The sequence below is a fragment of the Rana temporaria genome, chromosome 3, assembly GCF_905171775.1.
Source record: "Rana temporaria chromosome 3, aRanTem1.1, whole genome shotgun sequence".
Classification (NCBI taxonomy): domain Eukaryota; kingdom Metazoa; phylum Chordata; class Amphibia; order Anura; family Ranidae; genus Rana; species Rana temporaria.
Window position 1 is genome coordinate 211,699,681 of NC_053491.1, and position 16,551 is coordinate 211,716,231.

The window sequence follows — 16,551 nt, forward strand, 5'->3', positions numbered from 1 at the left end:
ATCAAAATCTGGGAGCCCCTTTGAAGTTATGAGGGCACCCAGATACAGCCCCCCCCCCATGTAAAAGAACTTGGGATACATAGTACCAATACTCATTCGCAAAACAAAGGAAAACGGTTAAAAAAAACACATGTCCATATATGGTCAATAATATCACTTGGGAGCCCCCACCCCCTTGTATATAACAGCTGTCATCCACCAGACCTGTTGATTGGTGGGAAGCAAGCAAACAGACTAGATGTGTCTCCCCCATACTAATTAACATGGGGGTACTGATATCTGTGTTTCCCCTTGTTAAAAGGGGCTTCCTTATAGCGAATAACCCCCTGACCACAGGACTTAACCACCAGGCCAGGGTTGTGGGGAAGAGCTATTTGTTTGGTCTTCCTTCAAGGTACTCCTTAATGTTAAGGGCCTGGCATGGATTTCCTGGGAAGCTCATGAATTGTTTTGTGGGGTAATCCCCTTAAATGTCATACCATATTCAGAAGAAACTGGCATGCCTTTTAGGGGGGATTCTATGCATTTTTTTTATACTTATTGTAGGATGTGCCACAACAAAAGTAATATTTAGAAAGAAAAAAAATAAGATAAAGTTTAAATTGCCAGCTAAGGAAATTTCATTGCTGGCTAAAAAAAAAAAAAAAAAAAAAAAACAACACACAGTCCCCAAAAATACATAGCAGATCTTTGGAGGGTTCAGTGTGCTTTTTTTTTCTCTAAGAAGCCAGCAACAAAATGTAATTTGCTGAACTTTTAAAACACCTTTTTCTTTGTACATTTTACTGCTTATGCAGTACTTTCTTTACATCACAGAGATGAGCCCCTTCACAGGCAGGATTAAGGCACCCAGGCATATTTTTTAAAGGACATTGGACATTTTTAATATTTCACTTGAAACATTTAATAAAACACTGCTCCTGGCTGAATACATTTTTTTTGTATCAAAGCGTTTGTCCAAATATTTTAATTTTTTTTGCATTGGTACATGTTCTCTGGGATAGTGTTCACCCCATACTATTTTTGACACCCCCTTGAGCGTTAGCCCAAAAAAATAGGCATTTTTTATTTCACAGATTTTGCTCCTATTGATTTAAATGGGGTTCAGGTTCAGTGAATGTAATACAATATACATCAGATACTATAACATCTTTGATTTTAGTTTTACATTTATTACAATATATCAAATTTTTGGTGTAACATTATATACATTTTTTATATAGTTTTTTAAAAGGCTTATTGCTTTCTCATTAGTGTATTTATGGATGTTGAGATATAAAATAACTAAATGACACATTAAGATTCATTTTTGATACAACATAGAAATCATGGCACATTTGGGATCAAAAGTAAAAAGACATTGTACAAGTTCAATATTATGCACCACAAGTCAAGTATAAATCTGAATAATGTCACACTTGAAAAGATTTATTATACCGACTGATCCACCTTTGCAAGAAAAATTTAAATGTTTCCCTAAAATGTATTTTGGAAATAGAAACATTCAATAAAAAAAAAAAAAAATTGAAATTGGTATAACCATATGCAGTCTATAAGTGAATAAGTGTAGCTTAAATAGATGCATTCCACAATTTGATGAAGAGTTGTGAAGTTCTTTGGAACCGAAACAGTGTAGGATTAATGTGACATTGAGTAAATATGGAGTGTGTCTTCAGTGCATAGGGTGCTTTGGGGCAAAGTTGTAAAGAGAACTTGCCACGCTGTATCCAGGTTTAATTCCACTGACAAGAACAGTCCAGTGGCTCCTGTATGACGTACATCACTTCAGTCCCATTTCCTGAGCAGTAGAGTGGCACTGTCAGATTCTGTACACCATTTTCCCGACAGCACTTACAGAATCGTATATGGCTATCAATGTTTACATTAAAGATTGTAGCAGACGGACACTTTCCATCACAGGAAGCCACAGTGATCTGTTGAATATAAAAAATATGGATTGAATTGAATTGTGCCATATATAGAAAAACTACATTTATATATACAGGAGTTGATTTACTAAAACTGGAGAGTGCAAAATCTGGTGCAGCTCTGCACAGAAACCAACAAGCTTCAAGGATTTAATTGAACAAGCTGATGTTAGAAGCTGATTGGCTACCATGCACAGCTACACCAGAATTTGTACTCTCCAGTATTAGTAAATCAACATCAAATTGTCTTAGTAAAAGCATACTCAGACAAAGCCAGCTTAGTTTTTAAAAGTAGCATTCACATTTGTAACCAAAACAAAATGAATTAATACAAATTAATTTACATTTTCTGAATGAGTCCATATCCATGTGGCACTTACATTTTTGATTCTGTGTGTGTGGCTATATTATATTTAAAACAAAAGGCCTGTTTTCTTCTTGTCTGATATTGTTTTAAAAGATAAACGATACAGAAGTGTGAGAGCAATATTCATTGCTCTTTTTTAGTTTAAATAGTGTTTCAAAAGCAATACAATTTAGGAACTTTAAGAACTATCAAGGCCAAAGTTTCAAAAAATGCCACATAGGCCACCCTTATATTGCACAACTTGCCTGAATAAAGATCTTTTTCTATGTTTCTACTATGCTTCAAATGCAATTCTCCATTAAATCTGTGATCTATGAAGAATCACATCAGGAAGGATTCCTCCTGAGGTTCTACCATGTAAAAGTCATGTTTCCACATTGTATTTACATTGAAAATTCCAATGACACTCTCCACCTACAGTACAGTCACAGGCAAAAGATTATTATTTTTTTTTTAAAGTGGAACTATTTGTACTAGGCATCCTTACTTACCATCCCAATTGCTTTCAGTTGACTCATTCAGCACTACAGCCCCTGCAACCATCTTATGCAAATACTGAACATAACCTATGGTTAATAACTGCACTATGCTAAGCATGTTCCCATGCCCCCCATTGGACAATACGTTGGTCTGTTGATCAATCACTCATGCACTGAAAACATTGCATTGCTGGAGATCAGGGGAGTATGCACATGCAGAGTCGATGGAAAAGGTATTTCTAGATAGAAACAAAGGCACTAAAGGGTGCCTGCTACACAAACAGATCTGGGGAGGGGTTTGTGCTATTCACTACACAATGTAGAAATGTTTTTTTACACTAAACTTTTTTTACAAAATAGGGATGCAGTGGCCTAAAACATGTCTTTCAATATTAAGCCCAGGTTCACATTGGGCTGCGGGAGTGAAGCCGTGCAAGCTCAGCTGAACTCACGCGATTACACTCCAGCTGGTCAGTCCTGATTTCGACCGCGATTACAGAGAAATCTGTGCAGATCTGTTTCTGCACAGATGTCAATGTAAATCGTGGGCCGAAATCACAAAAAGTAGTACAGAAAATACTTTTTGAAATCGGTGCAACGTCGCAGATGTGGCGTTGCACCGATTAGAACGGTGCCATTGCCAGCAATTGCCGGCAAATGCTGGTGATTTGACATGTCAAATCGCACCAGTGTGAACCAGGGCTCAAAAATGTTTTGCATTTTCAATATAAAATTATTAGGCATAGCAGACAGCATTTTTGTAATAGTCTACTTACAGGGTTTTGACTAATGCAGTCACTTTTCCTTATGGTGGTTCTTATAGCCACTTTTTGGCAGATTTTTTCCTCCTTTGTGCCTGAAAAGCATAGGACGCATTACATTTTGCAGTATATACATAAGATACTGTTTGCTAATATTACAATAAATCATAAAAGGTTATAATTTACTTTGTTACAGTAAGGAAATAAACAAGTTTGCTAAAAACACACAAAACTCTACTCTTTTATGCCATATTCCTATCGGTTTACTTGTTTTCTCTCTATTTTACAAATTGCAATTTCAAATGGTGGTCAAAATATTCCAGCATCACCTGTGTATGCATGGCTACTACTGTTTCATGTCTTCTATCATGCACACATCAAGCTATGCCTTGTATGCACCCTTAAAGCTTGTCACTGTGAACTATGCCCTAATTTGAAAATTCTAAAGAAAACTCTAAATGTTAAAAAATTGCACTGAAGATGTATTAAAGCACACCTCAGGATAGTTGGTCAGGTAGCCATGACCCCAACTTAAGTAGAATTTCAGGCATAACCATGCATACTTGGGTCATCTAATCAGTATGTTTATGCCTATTAATGCGAAGCACAACCAAAGACCTCCAGTGCCAGGTTTTATCAAGGGCATAATAGTGATTGGGTATGTTCTTAGTCCTTTCCATTCAATCTTTCTGCCAAAGACCAGGTGGACACTGGTGTCTGTTGACTACTTATATAAGTAAGTATATTTTTGCTAGATCAGGCTGATATCAACCAAACCAAGCAACAAGCTGGCCTGAAGTGCACATTTGCCTAGACTATGGACAGTAAACATTTACATATTCTTAACAAGCAGTAAAAGAGCTTTAAACCAACCATCCGAGACCTATCTAGTGGCGTGTATTGTGAAATAATATATTCTTAACGATTCTTAATGATCACTACAAACACTCTAAAGTTGGGTTTTTAAAAAAAAAAAATACAACCTGTTCAGAATACTAAATACTTTAGTAGGTTCACAATAAGGTTACTGAAGTTTAGTTTGACAAATTTCCACTGTCATTACATTTTCTGTAACACTGCAAAATGTTCAGTGAAAAAATGATGAGCAATTGAAAAAAACTAACTTGATTTTAGACAGACATGTAGGAGCTGTAATTGCAGACTTGATTTTTGACCCTGACTTCCCTAGAGTCACTAACCTGAACAAGCAAATAAGGAAAGTTTGAACAGTTTAAATTCCCATTCTGCATGCTTTCCACAACTCAGGCCTCGTACACACGACCGAGTTTCTCTGCAAAAAATAGCTGGGATTTTTTTTTGCAGAGGAAACCGGTCGTGTGTACATTTTTCGACGAGGAAACTGTCGAGGATCCTGTCAAGGCCAAAAAGAGAGCATGTCTTCTTTTTCCTCGACAGGAATGGAGAAACTTGCCTTGTCGAGTTCCTTGACAGCCTAACAAGGAACTCGACGAGGAAAACGATGTGTTTCGCCCGTCAAGTTCCTCGGTCGTGTGTACAAGGCTTTACTAGCAGGGCCATAATAAAGATGGTAGCCAAGGAACCTGAATTTTTAAATAGCAGTCCCCTAATTTCCCCTAAGTTCCATTTAAAGCAGACCAATATCACAGCATCATAAAATATATTTCTAAAAAATGTCAAGATGAATAATGGATAATAACTAATCTTTTATCATATACTTCCAGTGGAATTGTTTTATCATTTACAGTTAGTTATCAGTATATTCTTAAAAAACAAAGTAGACTATTCTACAAAATCCTTACCAGACTATACTTATCCATGCTCTATAACAACGTTTCTCAACCAGTGTGCCGCGGCGAGTCCCCGGGTGTGCCGCGGCAAGATGACCCCCAATATAGGCAGCTATCTGATGTTTTAACATTAACTAATGCTGGCCACTTGGTTAATATTTTTTATTACAGCAGTGCCGGTCGGCTGTGTAAAGCTCACTTTCCGCTGCCACAGGCACTCGGGAAGCTGTACTGGCTGTGCGGGCCTTCCGACCGCGTCTTGCCAACCAATTACGTCATCGGTTGCTATGGGAGGGTCGGGCGCACGCACTGATATCTGTGACGTGTGAGCCTCAGGTGTCAGAGTAGATGCTGGCTGGCGCACATTTCCCTTGAGGGAAGGAGAAGTAGAGTAGATATGAAAGAACAGTGAGGAAACAAAACAGTGAGGAGACACAAGTACAGTACTTGTACCTGTCATTTTCAATGTATGATAGTTTTATTGCAGGCATGGTGGGGCAAATCCTCAAAGATCGTGCCTAACTTAACTTTTACCATTTAAGTTACACTGGCGGAAAATTTCTACCTAAGTGCCCGATCCACAAAGCACTTACCTAGAAATTTTCGGCCGTGTAACTTAAATGTCTCCGGCGCAAGGCGGTCCTCTTCTGCAGGGGGCGATGACAATTTAAATGAGGCGCGCTCCCGCGCCGGCCGTACTGCGCATGCTCGTGACGTCATTTTCCCCGACGGGCAGCGCGCAAAATTACGTTACGCCGGGCTTTGTGGATTGCGACGGGACAATAAAGTTGCGTCGGGGAAAAAAAAAAGTTACGCGCCGAAAAATAAAATTCAAAATTTAAAAAAAATAGCGGCGATCGAAAAAAAGATCTGTTTTTACAAGGTGTAACTAGTTTACACTTTGTAAAAGCAGCCCTAATTTTACGTATGCAAACGTAAACTTACGCAGAAAAAACAAAGCTGAAAAGCTTTGTGGATCTCCGTAAGTCCTCATTTGCATACGCAAAGCGGCATTTCAACGCGAAATGCCCCCAGCGGCGGATGCGGTACTGCATCCTAAGATCTGACAGTGTAAGTCTCTTACAGATGTCGGATCTTCTGCCTATCTTTGGAAAACTGCTTCTGAGGATCAGTTCCAAAGATAGGCACAGGGATACGCAGGCTGAACAGCAGTTCCGCCTGCATATCCCTTTTGAGGATTTGGCCCTGTGTTTCTAAAAAAAAAAAAAAAACTACATAACACTTGTTGGCACTTTCATTGCCTCACTTTTTATTGCAGGCCTGGTGAATTTTTTTTTAAATGTAATATATTATACATGGGCTATGTGGGTTATTATTAATAATGATATCTGTATTCTTCAATACTGCAGTTTGGCCGCAGCACAGGTGTAGCGCAGGGTACCTGTGGTTTTTATGTGGTTTCTCATTGACTTCTATTATGTCCCTACATAATAGAAGTTTATGAGAAACCACATGAAAACCTCAGGTACCCTGTGCTACACCTGTGCTGCGGCCAAACTGCAGTATTGAAGAATACAGTTATCATTATCAATAATAACCCACATAGCCCATGTATATTATATAAAAAAAATAAAAAATCACCAAGTCTGCAATGGAATGAGTCAATGTGAAAGTGCCCTAATTGTAACAAGTGTTATGTAGGTTTTTATTATTATTTTTATTTGTTTGGAATGGTTTGCCGGGGTTATGGCTGAAGATATCAGCCATAACCTTGGTATTGTCTTTTACAGCCAGTGGCTGGCTTTCCATCAAAGCGTTCCGAGCGGCTTCCGCTTTCAGAAGCGGCGGGAGGGGATGTCCCCCCCTTCCATCGTCTTGCCTGAGAAACAATCCAATGGAGTGGTCAGCTAGTCCCAGAGGCGATGAAAGAGTAGATCCCCTTTGACTGCCTTGAAGGAGCGACGCCATGACTTCCAGTCCAGGCTGGAAGTAAACTATTTGTAATTATTTTTTTAAAGCAAGAGATCAATCTTTTTATTTTTTTTTATCTTTTGCTTTTAAAGGTAAATGAGAGATATGAGGTCTTTTTGACCCCAGATCTCTCCATAAAGAGGACCTGTCATCCTTATATATATTACAAGGGATGTTTACATCTCTTGCAACAGAAACAAAAGTGATATAAAAACAAAAAAAAATGTAAAAGGGACAGTGAAAAGAAAAAAAAGTTTAAGAAATAAGACAAGGGCCCAGATTCACGTAGATAGGCGTAAATATAAGCGGGTGTAGCGTATCGTAGTTACGCTACGCCGCCGCAACTTAGAGAGGCAAGTGCTGTATTCACAAAGCACTTGCGTCTAAAGTTACGGCGGCGTAGCGTAAATGTGCCGGCGTAAGCGCGCCTAAATCAAATGAGGAACAGGGGGGCGTGTTTTATGTAAACTAAGCATGACCCCACGTAAATTACCCTTTTTCCGAACGGCGCATGCGCGCGCATGCTCAGTATCACGTCGAATTTTCAAATTAAATTACGCCCGCTCAATGCCTAGACGACGTGAACGTAACTTACGCAAAGCCCTATTCGCGAACATTTTACGCAAACGATGTAAACGGCGGAAAATTTTACGCTGTCCCGACGTCCATACTTAACATTGCGTACACCTCACTATAGCAGGGGTAACCTTACGCTGGTCCGACGCCTTACGCAAACGACGCATATAGATACACCGGGCGCACATACGTTCGTGAATCGGCGTATCTACCTAATTTGCATATTCAATGCGTAAATCTACGGAAGCGCCACCTAGCAGCCAGCGTAAATATGCAACTAAGATACGATGGCGCAAGAGACTTACGTCAGTCGTATCTAAGCAAAAGTCCAGTGTATCTTGCTTTCTGGATACAGAAAAAAGATACGCCGGCGCATCCTAGAAGTTACGCGGCGTATCAATAGATACGCCAATGTAACTTCTTTGTGGATCTGGCCCAAGGTGTTTAAAGTGTTGCTTAAGTACCAAAGTTTGTCATCATTCCACTAGTGTGCGCAATTTTAAAGCATGCCATGTTAGGTATCTATTTACCCGCCATAACATCATCTTTCACACTATATCCAAAAATTGGGGTACCGTATTTACCGGCGTATAAGACGACCCCCTAATTTTCCAGCTAAAATGTCGGTTTTGGGATATACTCACCGTATAAGACGACCCCTCACTGTGCCATTATACATGCCTCACTGTACCATTATTACATGCCTCACTGTGCCATTATACATGCCTCACTGTGCCATTATTACATGCCTCGCTGTGCCATTATTACATGCCTCGCTGTGCCATTATTACAAGCCTCACTGTACCATTCCATTCCCTGCCTCGACGATCTCCCTACCTTCTCCTGTTTGCAGAGTGAAGACGGTGGCCATCCATTATTTAAAAGCCGCGCCTCCTTCTCAGGCTGTTCCGTGATAGGCGGAACACTAATTTTCCCAGCAGAGCCTCTGTTCAGTGTTCCGCCTATCACGGATGTCCTCTCGTCCGAGGCCTGCACGACACAGACAAGTAGCGCATTCTACACTATACGATAAGCATGTTTGCTATTTTATTCTTGTGAGTGTTTTTAACCTTTGACAATAAATCCGATGTTTAATGCTGCACTTAGGTGGCGCCCCCCCCTTTCTCTTTCATGTTTTACAAATGTGTTCCAGGCATTAATACTATGCTTATAAATCAGTGCCCAGTTATCCTAGCCATTGCACTCAACTGGCTCAGGTTCCTTAAACTGTACTGACTATCCTAGCTCATGTTGTATAAAAGAATGGCCTGATTATACAATATTTTGTTCTTTAAACCTGTATAAGTCTACCCTAAATCATGTTGGGTAAGCCTTTAGGGCACTTTCACGCTGAGGAGCGGGGCGTTGGCGGTAAAGCACTGCTAGTTTTAGCAGCGATTTACCGTCGTTTTAGAGGTGATTTTTGGCCACTAGCAGGGTGCTTTTAACTCCCGCTAGTGGTTAAAAGGGTTAAAAGCACCTGCAAAGTGCTGCTGCCACGGTGCTCTGCAGGCTCTTCAGCGGCGCTGCCCATTGATTTCCATGGGCAGGGGCCCTTTAGGAGCAGTGTATACATTGCTCCTAATGCGCCTCAAAGATGCTGCTTGCAGGCCTTTTTTTTTTAACGTCCCGCAAACGCACCGCTCCAGTGCGTAAGCACTCTGGCTTTCCCACTGGAGTGACAGGAGAGGTGCTTTACAGTCGCTTTGCAGGCGCAATTTTTAGCGCTATAGCGCCTGTAAAGTGCCTCAGTGTGAAAGTAGCCTTACTTGACTGTCCTAGTTCCTGGCAATCTAGCTCATGTTCATCAAATCTGTACTCGAATATTTTCGATCATCCTTATTAATCATATAGCTGTCTATTCATAGCTGACTATCCTCAATAATGTTCTGTAACCCAATACTTGATTATCCTTGTTTATGTTTATTAAATATATACCTGACTATGCTAACATATGTATAATAAAACCAAACGTAAAAATGTAATATATTGCAGCTTACCAATACCTTAATGTGGTGGCTGCATTAGTTTTTTCTAGGCTTTTTTTTTAACCTGGTGACCAGAAAAAGTGTCAGTGTCACAGTGTTGTGACAAGCCATTTAACATTGACAGGGGTGCTTAAAGTTTATGTAAAACTTTTATCCCAAATGGAAAATAATGTTTGATGTAACTGCTTAAAAAGTTTTAGCTGAAGCTTAATTTGTTAATCACGTCCATCTTATGCCGCGTACACACGATCAGTCCATCCGATGAGAACGGACCGATGGACGGTCCATCGGTTAACCGATGAAGCTGACTGATGGTCCATCACGCCTACACACCATCGGTTAAAAAATCGATCGTGTCAGAACGCGGTCACGTAAAACACACGACGTGCTGAAAAAAACGAAGTTCAATGCTTCCAAGCATGCGTCGACTTGATTCTGGCTTTTTTTAACCGATGGTTAAATAATCGATGGCGCCCACACACGATCGGTTCTGATCGATGAAAACGGTCCATCAGACCATTCTCATCGGTTTAACCGATCGTGTGTACGCGGCATAAATCTGCTGGTACATCTAACACTACTTCTCCATAAACTGACACCTTAAAACCTGTAACAGACTACCCTAAAGCATGTGCACTGAACCTGTACCTGACTATTCTGGATCATGTTCAATAAACCTGTACCTTACTATCTTAGATTAGGTTCTTTAAACCTCTACCTGACTACTAATTGCAGCACTTAAAAAGCACACCATTTAAAGAAGAACTGCAACAACTATCATTAAAAAACATAATTTGAAGGATAAGTTCAGCAATAATTGATATGACATATTTAAATGACATATTTAAACAAAAGCATACATGGAGTATTTACTTTTCTGGGAATAGATACAAAACTCACAAATGCTTTTAAAGAACGGCTATTTTCCAGTTTAATTGTATATGTTTGTACCTAGTCCCTAAATGATATATATTGATTAGGCTTTGTTTGCTTGTACAAAGAAATGCTTGTTAAATGCCTCCTTCGTGAATTCCATGAATGAAGTTGATGACTCACTGTTTTTTTTTTAACCACTTCTAATTAGTACAGTGGGTGGAAAGTTGATATTGTTCAGGTCGTTCACAGGGCAGGTTTGCAGGCCAATACATACCAAAATACCATGTGTAGTGATGCACAGAGCAAGGTTAATTGATTAAATGTTTTTTTTTTTTTTTATTATACACATTCCTTATGTTTTTAGGGAGATTAAAATATAAAAGTAAAAAAGAGACATAATCTAATAAAAGGCAAATCATTGTGTTACATTTATATCTCAACAGAGGAAAATAAATGATTCATTAACCTCCCTGGCGGTCTTCCCGAGACTGACTCGGGGTTTGATTTTCCTGCTACGATCGGTAACCCCGAGTCAGTCTCGGGCTCGCCTCGCTGAATCCACAGGCACTTTTTACTTACCTTGTCCCTGGATCCAGCGATGCCACCGCGCTGTGTGAGCGAGCGGGACCTCGCTCGATTCACATAGTGCTTCCGTGTGACGCCGATCTCCGTTCCCTGCGACGTTACGACGCACGGGGACGGAGAACGGCGCCAAATTTAAAAACGTAAACAAACACTTTACATACAGTATACTGTAATCTTATAGATTACAGTACTGTATGTAAAAAAAACACACCCCCCTTGTCCCTAGTGGTCTGTCCTGTGTCATGCATGTCATTTTATATAATAAAAACGTTTCTTTCTCCCTGCAAACTGTAGATTGTCCATAGCAACCAAAAGTGTCCCTTTATGTCAAAAATAGTTTTAGATCAGCTAAAAAACAGCGATAATAAATTATAATCACTTGCAGAATTGTGCGATAGCGATTTGTGGGGAAATTCGTCATAAAAAAAAAAAAATAATGACAGCAACAATTCTGCAACTGAGCAAATTTCAGTGATTTTAATTTGATTACATTATTGAATAATTTTTATTATAATTATATTATTATTTGTTATAATTATTTATAATTATTTATTATATTATAATTTATAATTTTGTTTTTAAAAAAATGTCATACCCGGGATGCCTATTAGAATCTTGTTTGGTCAGATTTAAGTGAGTTATTTCTAAAAATTACAGACCTACAATATAAAACACCAAATTTCCTTGCAAATAATGGTACCGCTTTCAGCACCTTTTTTCTGACAGAATCATACCGCCAGGGAGGTTAAGTAAGTAATCGCAGATATTAGAGTTTCTCTGAACTTTTGTGTTTTTTTTTTTTTACAATAGAATTTCTCAGGAATATAGATGGACACTGTAGAGAGGCAAAATAGATGACATGATAAGTGAAAAAAAAAAAACACACAACCTTTTTCTTACTACGTTGGTGCAGATCGTATGTACACCTATAAACTGATTTGAAGATTGTAGAATGTTAACTCGCTATTACAGAAAAATGTAAAGGTGAGCTAACATCGTACACCCCGACAACTCCCCTTCTGTTGTACTTACCTCCAGGTTTGCTAAGCAGTCAGTGCCCACACAACCAGTCCAGCGGTCCAGGGATTCGAAATCCCCGCTATTTTCCCTCTTCTATGTTCAGTGTTCCTGGGATGGATCAGAGCAATGCTCTGAAGCCTCGTCCACACGACTGGTTTCCTCGACAGAATCCATCAAGAAACTTGGTGGGAGAGCTTTTTTGCCGAGGAAACCGGTCGTGTGTATGCTTTTCATCGAGAAAACTCGACGAGGAAAAAAGAGAACAAGTACTCTTTTTCCTCGACGGGAGTCTCAATTTCCTCGTCGTATTCCTCGAGTTTCGACGAGAAACTCGAGCGTGTGTATGCTAAGAAACCCGCGCTTGCTCAGAATAAAGTATGAGACGGGAGTAAAAGTAGCATTTGTAATGGAGATAACACATTTTTCAAGCTGTAACAGACTGAAAATTGCAAATCTTACAAACTTTTACTTAACATGGAAACACATGAGATTAGCAAAAGCAGCCCCAAGAGTTGTGCCAGTGGAATCGAACTTCCCCTGCCGTTGTATGTGTTGTACTTCACCGCGTTTGAAAAGGAGGAGATTTGGTCTTGACTGTGTTTTCCTCGACAAGCCTAACAAGGAACTCATCGAGGAAAACAATGTGTCTTTTCCGACGAGTTCCTCGGTCGTGTGTACGAGGCCTGAAACAGTGATGACCAATCAGCATTACTCTAATCAATCCCAGAAGCTCTGCACAGAGAAGAGAAAGAAAAGTGGGGATTTCCAATCTCTGAACTGATGAACTGGCTGCTTGGGCACTGACATCTCAGAATCCCCGAAGGAAAGTAAGGATCACAGGCTAACTAGCAACAAACAACACTTTCTGATTTATAAAGTGTATGTAATGCTTTAGAACACACAGGTCTTCTTTGAAGGCAGGCATATATTCAATTCACATAAATTCAAGACATGTTTGGAACAAACAGCTTATTTTTGAATGTATTAAAAGTCTCAAACATTAAAAGCATTCAACACTGGGTAATTATTTAATTTCAAGTGTCTGTTATAAAGGTCTAAAGGCTCTACTAATTAAAAGCAATGACATCCTGACTCTTTAGGTTTTTAGTTGCACATTAATCCCACCATGGCTGTAACAACCATTTATCAGGAGCAGTAAAATTACTGGCAGTCAAAACCCAATTTTATTTTACTGAAAGATAGCATAATATTCATGTGAAAAGAAACAATATGGTATTTTGTACATCTTGACTTTACAGTTACTAGCAACATTTGGGAATGCCTGGAGAATTATACTACTAGCTATGTAAGTGGGTAAATTCTCTTTGACTTCTGTAATATGATCATCAAACAACATGCATTAATAAGTAGAAAACATAATCGTTTTCCGTTGATTTAGTGTTGAGTCAATGTTTGCAGCAAACATCCATTAAAATAGTATTTTGGGGTTGTGATTGTGATTACCAACCCTATAAATTTGTATGAAATTTGACAGTACTTCTTTAGGCAAAAAGCACAAAGCTTAAGGCACGTACCACTATAAAATCAGTCATTACAGTTAGTAACGTACAGTAAAATGCATGAAATAATAATAGTACCTGGTTCACAATTTATTTTAGCAGTAGGAACTACGGGGGTAATGGTAAAGGGTAATACACCCATTCCAGAACCTGGCAGAATTGTTAGGGATATAAGATTTTTGTACAAATTAAACATTTTGACACAAATAACATGTTCATTAATTCTTACACTGCCAAGTGTTTATTTATGATTATATATTTCGCCATATGTCAAGTAAAGTTCATAATACATTTTTTTTAAGGTCAAAGAATCACACCAGAAGTTCCTGACTTACATCTGAAGCCAAGCTAATAAATAAAACTTAAAGATTTTTTATTTATTTTTTGCAAAGTGCTTATGGCAAGGTAAGAATTAAATACATGAACTCACTCTGCATGCATTTAATGAAAGCTTTTGTTTCTTGCCCAATACAACCCTTACAGCTGCTGCAAACCAACATTCTTACGTGTGACGGCCTACCCACGAGCACATGCTTTTAGTTATTATTTGAATAAGCTGTTAAAGTAGCATGTTACAAAGACATATTTAGGTATGAAAGTAGCTTTTCTTCTGAAGTATAACCTTGCCTTTCTAGAGTTAAAAATGCCAGCATTTTATTTATTGGCAGTGCATTTATAGCTTGGAACTACAGCTATTGCTAAGGATTTAAGCCAATCTGCTAATTAAATGTACTATAGGAAAAAACAAGTGGTATTTACTAAAGGAGTACAAGTTTTAATTAGCCAAGGGAACCTGTGTTAAAGTGTATCTAAATCCAAGAACAGGAATGAAATGTAGACAGATTAATAGTTCTTATGTGAAATACAGAAAATTTCCCTTTTATGTTATGGAGGTGATGAGAGAATTAGGTGTTTTATAGTTAAGAGCGGGAGTGAGCAGCTTAATGTGACTAGCAGGATCACCAGGTAAAAATAGCAGAAAAAGCCTGGAAAATACTTCCAGGCTTTTTCTGCTATTTTTACCTGGTGATCCTGCTAGTCACATTAAGCTGCTCACTCCCGCTCTTAAAGGGTCACTAAAGGATTTTTTTTTTTTAGCTGAAATGACTGTTTACAGGGCATAGAGACATAATAGTTAACTGATTCCTTTTAAAAATGATTAAAAATAGATAAAAAAACAATCATATAATGTGCCTGCAGTGTAGTTTCGTTTTTGCTGTTGTTTGCTGGTTCTCTGATGTACAGAGAGCCACTAGAGGGCAGTCAGCCAATAGAGAGCAGTGATACTTTGTCTAAAACTCCTCAGCACCAATCCAGTTTCGTTTTACACACAATAATCACACCTCCTTGATTAGTGACCACCGTGAGAAATCTCCCAGTACTGTGGTTATCAGGAAACAGGCAACCAGGAAGTGTCCAGAACAGAGAGGAATTACAGCAACATGAAAGCAAAAACGAACAATGAGGACATGAAACCAGGACTGCAGTAAGGTAAAGGAAGCTATTTAGCTAAAAAAAAAAATTCCTTTAGTGACCCTTTAACTATAAAACACCTAATTCTCTCATCACCTCCATAACATAAAAGGGAAATGTTCTGTATTTCACAGGGGTGAACAGGACAGGGCAGATAACACTGCTTTAGATAAGACAGAGTATGCATGAACACGTGAGCTCACTGTATTTCTGGCAGGATCAACAGTGGGTCTAGCTTTTCTTTTTTTGTAACTTACTGAGCAGATGTAACAAAATGCATTCAAAGATACAGTGGGGATCGAAAGTTTGGGCACTCCAGGTAAAAATTTGTATTAATGTGCATAATGAAGCCAAGGAAAGATGGAAAAATATCCAAAAGGCATCAAATTACAGATTAGACATTCTTATAATATGTCAAAAAAGTTCGATTTTATTTCCATCATTTACACTTTCAAAATGACAGAAAACAAAAAATGGTGTCTGCAAAAGTTTGGGCACCCTGCAGAATTTATAGCATGCACTGCCCCCTTTGCAAAGCTGTGACCTGCCAGTGTCATGGATTGTTCTCAATCATCATCTGGGAAGACCAGGTGATGTCAATCTCAAAGGTTTTAAATGCCCAGACTCATCTGACCTTGCCCCAACAATCAGCACCATGGGTTCTTCTAAGCAGTTGTCTAGAAAACTGAAACTGAAAATAGTTGACGCTCACAAAGCTGGAGAAGGCTATAAGAAGATAGCAAAGCGTTTTCAGATGTCAATATCCTCTGTTCGTAATGTAATTAAGAAATGGCAGTCATCAGGAACAGTGGAAGTTAAAGCAACATCTGAAAGACCAAGAAAAATATCAGACAGAACAGCTCGCAGGATTGTGAGAAAAGCAATTCAAACCCCACGTTTGACTGCACGATCCCTCCAGAAAGGTCTGGCAGACACTGGAGTTGTGGTACACTATTCCACTATAAAGAGATACTTGTACAAATATGGTCTTCATGAAAGAGTCATCAGAAGAAAACCTCTTCTACGTCCTCACCACAAAAATCAGTGTTTGAACTTTGCAAATGAACATATAGACAAGCCTGATGCATTTTGGGAACAAGTTCTGTGGACCGATGAGGTTAAAATATAACTTTTTGGCCGGAATGAGCAAAGGTACGTTTGGAGAAGAATGGGCACAGAATTTAATGAAAAGAACCTCTGTCCAACTGTTAAGCATGGGGGTGGATCAATCATGCTTTGGGATTGTATTGCAGCCAGTGGCACAGAGAACATTTCAC

At 39.0% G+C, this 16,551-nt stretch overlaps 1 protein-coding gene across 2 annotated transcripts in view; it reads right to left on the reverse strand.

The window, feature by feature from the left end:
- Nucleotides 1-880: 880 nt before the first annotated feature.
- OTOGL (otogelin like) overlaps nt 881-16,551 on the reverse strand; it is a 218,400-nt gene continuing 202,729 nt past the window's right edge. The window contains exons 42-44 of one of the 2 annotated variants that reach the window (XM_040344208.1): nt 13,880-13,951; nt 3,551-3,630; nt 881-1,934 (exon numbers count right to left, since the gene is read on the reverse strand). In XM_040344208.1, the coding sequence (XP_040200142.1) occupies nt 1,734-1,934; nt 3,551-3,630; nt 13,880-13,951 (353 nt within the window). In that variant the 3' untranslated portion in view covers nt 881-1,733. The remainder of the gene's footprint in view (nt 1,935-3,550; nt 3,631-13,879; nt 13,952-16,551) is intronic. The other variant, XM_040344209.1, reaches the window with a different exon arrangement.